Genomic DNA, 1,164 nt, shown 5'->3' on the forward strand with positions numbered 1-1,164 from the left:
CCACAATGACTCACTTTTACTGTATTGTCCTGAATGCAGGAAACTGCTCTCTCGTGACAAACATCCTCCCATTGACCAGCTGATCAGTGCCGGTCTGATCCCCAAGTTTGTCGCGTTCCTGGGGCTGATAGACTGTCCCCCAATCCAGTTTGAAGCTTCCTGGGCTCTGACCAACATTGCCTCCGGGACATCTGATCAGACAGCTGCTGTCGTGGAGGGCGGGGCCATTCCTGCCTTCATAAGCCTTGTGACATCCCTCCACCAGCATATCAGCGAGCAAGCAGTCTGGGCCCTTGGAAACATTGCTGGTAATTGACAGAGTATATTTTTGTCTTTAAGGATGGTTGTGACTATTTGATTAGAAGCAAAGGTCATTCTCTCTCTTTTCCCTGTTTAGGTGATGGATCAGCTCTTAGAGACAGGGTCATCAAGCATGGAGCTGTGGCCCCTCTGCTCAGTCTGCTGGCAGTCCCTGACCTGTCTGTGTTTACTGTAAGTGTTTTGTATAAAACTATAAAAGTTTGTTTTGTTTTGTTTGTTTTTTGCATCATGTAATATCTGATACTTTCTTAAATGGTCAAATTTCAAATTGCTCACCCAACCTACATTTATTCTTCTCATTGACCACTAGGGGGTGCCCCGAGTTAACTAAATGCTGCTCCATGTCAAACTGATTCCTTCCCTTTTTCTCTTGCTTGATTGCTTTGCAGACCAGCTACGTGAGAAATGTCACATGGACACTGTCGAACCTCTGCCGCAACAAGAACCCCTCCCCACCTATGGCTGCAATCCAACAGATCTTACCCGCTCTCATTCGTCTGCTGCACCACGATGACCTGGAGGTGTTGGCTGACGCGTGTTGGGCTGTGTCATACCTGACAGATGGCGCAAATGACCGCATTGAGGTGGTGGTCCAAGCTGGCGTAATTCCCCGCCTGGTGAAGCTGCTTGGCTTTGATGAGCTGCCCGTTGTTGTACGTATGAAGTCTCACTCGTGTTAGTGCTTCTTGTGTGGAGCCTCTGTGCATAACACATATAGTCTGATACACAAGCAATTCCTTGGGTTCTCCCAGGTTTTTAAAATTACCTTTCACCCCTTCCCCAGACCCCTGCGCTGCGTGCTATCGGCAACATTGTGACAGGTACAGATGAGCAGACTCAGGC

General features: G+C 48.4%; 1 protein-coding gene across 1 annotated transcript; it reads left to right on the forward strand.

The window, feature by feature from the left end:
* Window positions 1–25: 25 nt before the first annotated feature.
* On the forward strand, window positions 26–1,159 carry LOC111671383 (importin subunit alpha-1-like; the record flags this gene model as incomplete). Its single annotated transcript, XM_023428488.1, has 4 exons — window positions 26–308; window positions 398–492; window positions 711–974; window positions 1,106–1,159. Coding segments are annotated over 4 exons (696 nt in total), but the record flags the coding sequence as incomplete, so codon positions are not given.
* Between the last annotated feature and the right edge of the window lie 5 nt (window positions 1,160–1,164).

This window comes from Seriola lalandi, unplaced genomic scaffold (assembly GCF_002814215.2).
Source record: "Seriola lalandi dorsalis isolate HSWRI2012SDOR001 ecotype SW California unplaced genomic scaffold, Sedor1 jcf7180002006912, whole genome shotgun sequence".
In the NCBI taxonomy this organism is placed as follows: Eukaryota; Metazoa; Chordata; class Actinopteri; order Carangiformes; family Carangidae; genus Seriola; species Seriola lalandi.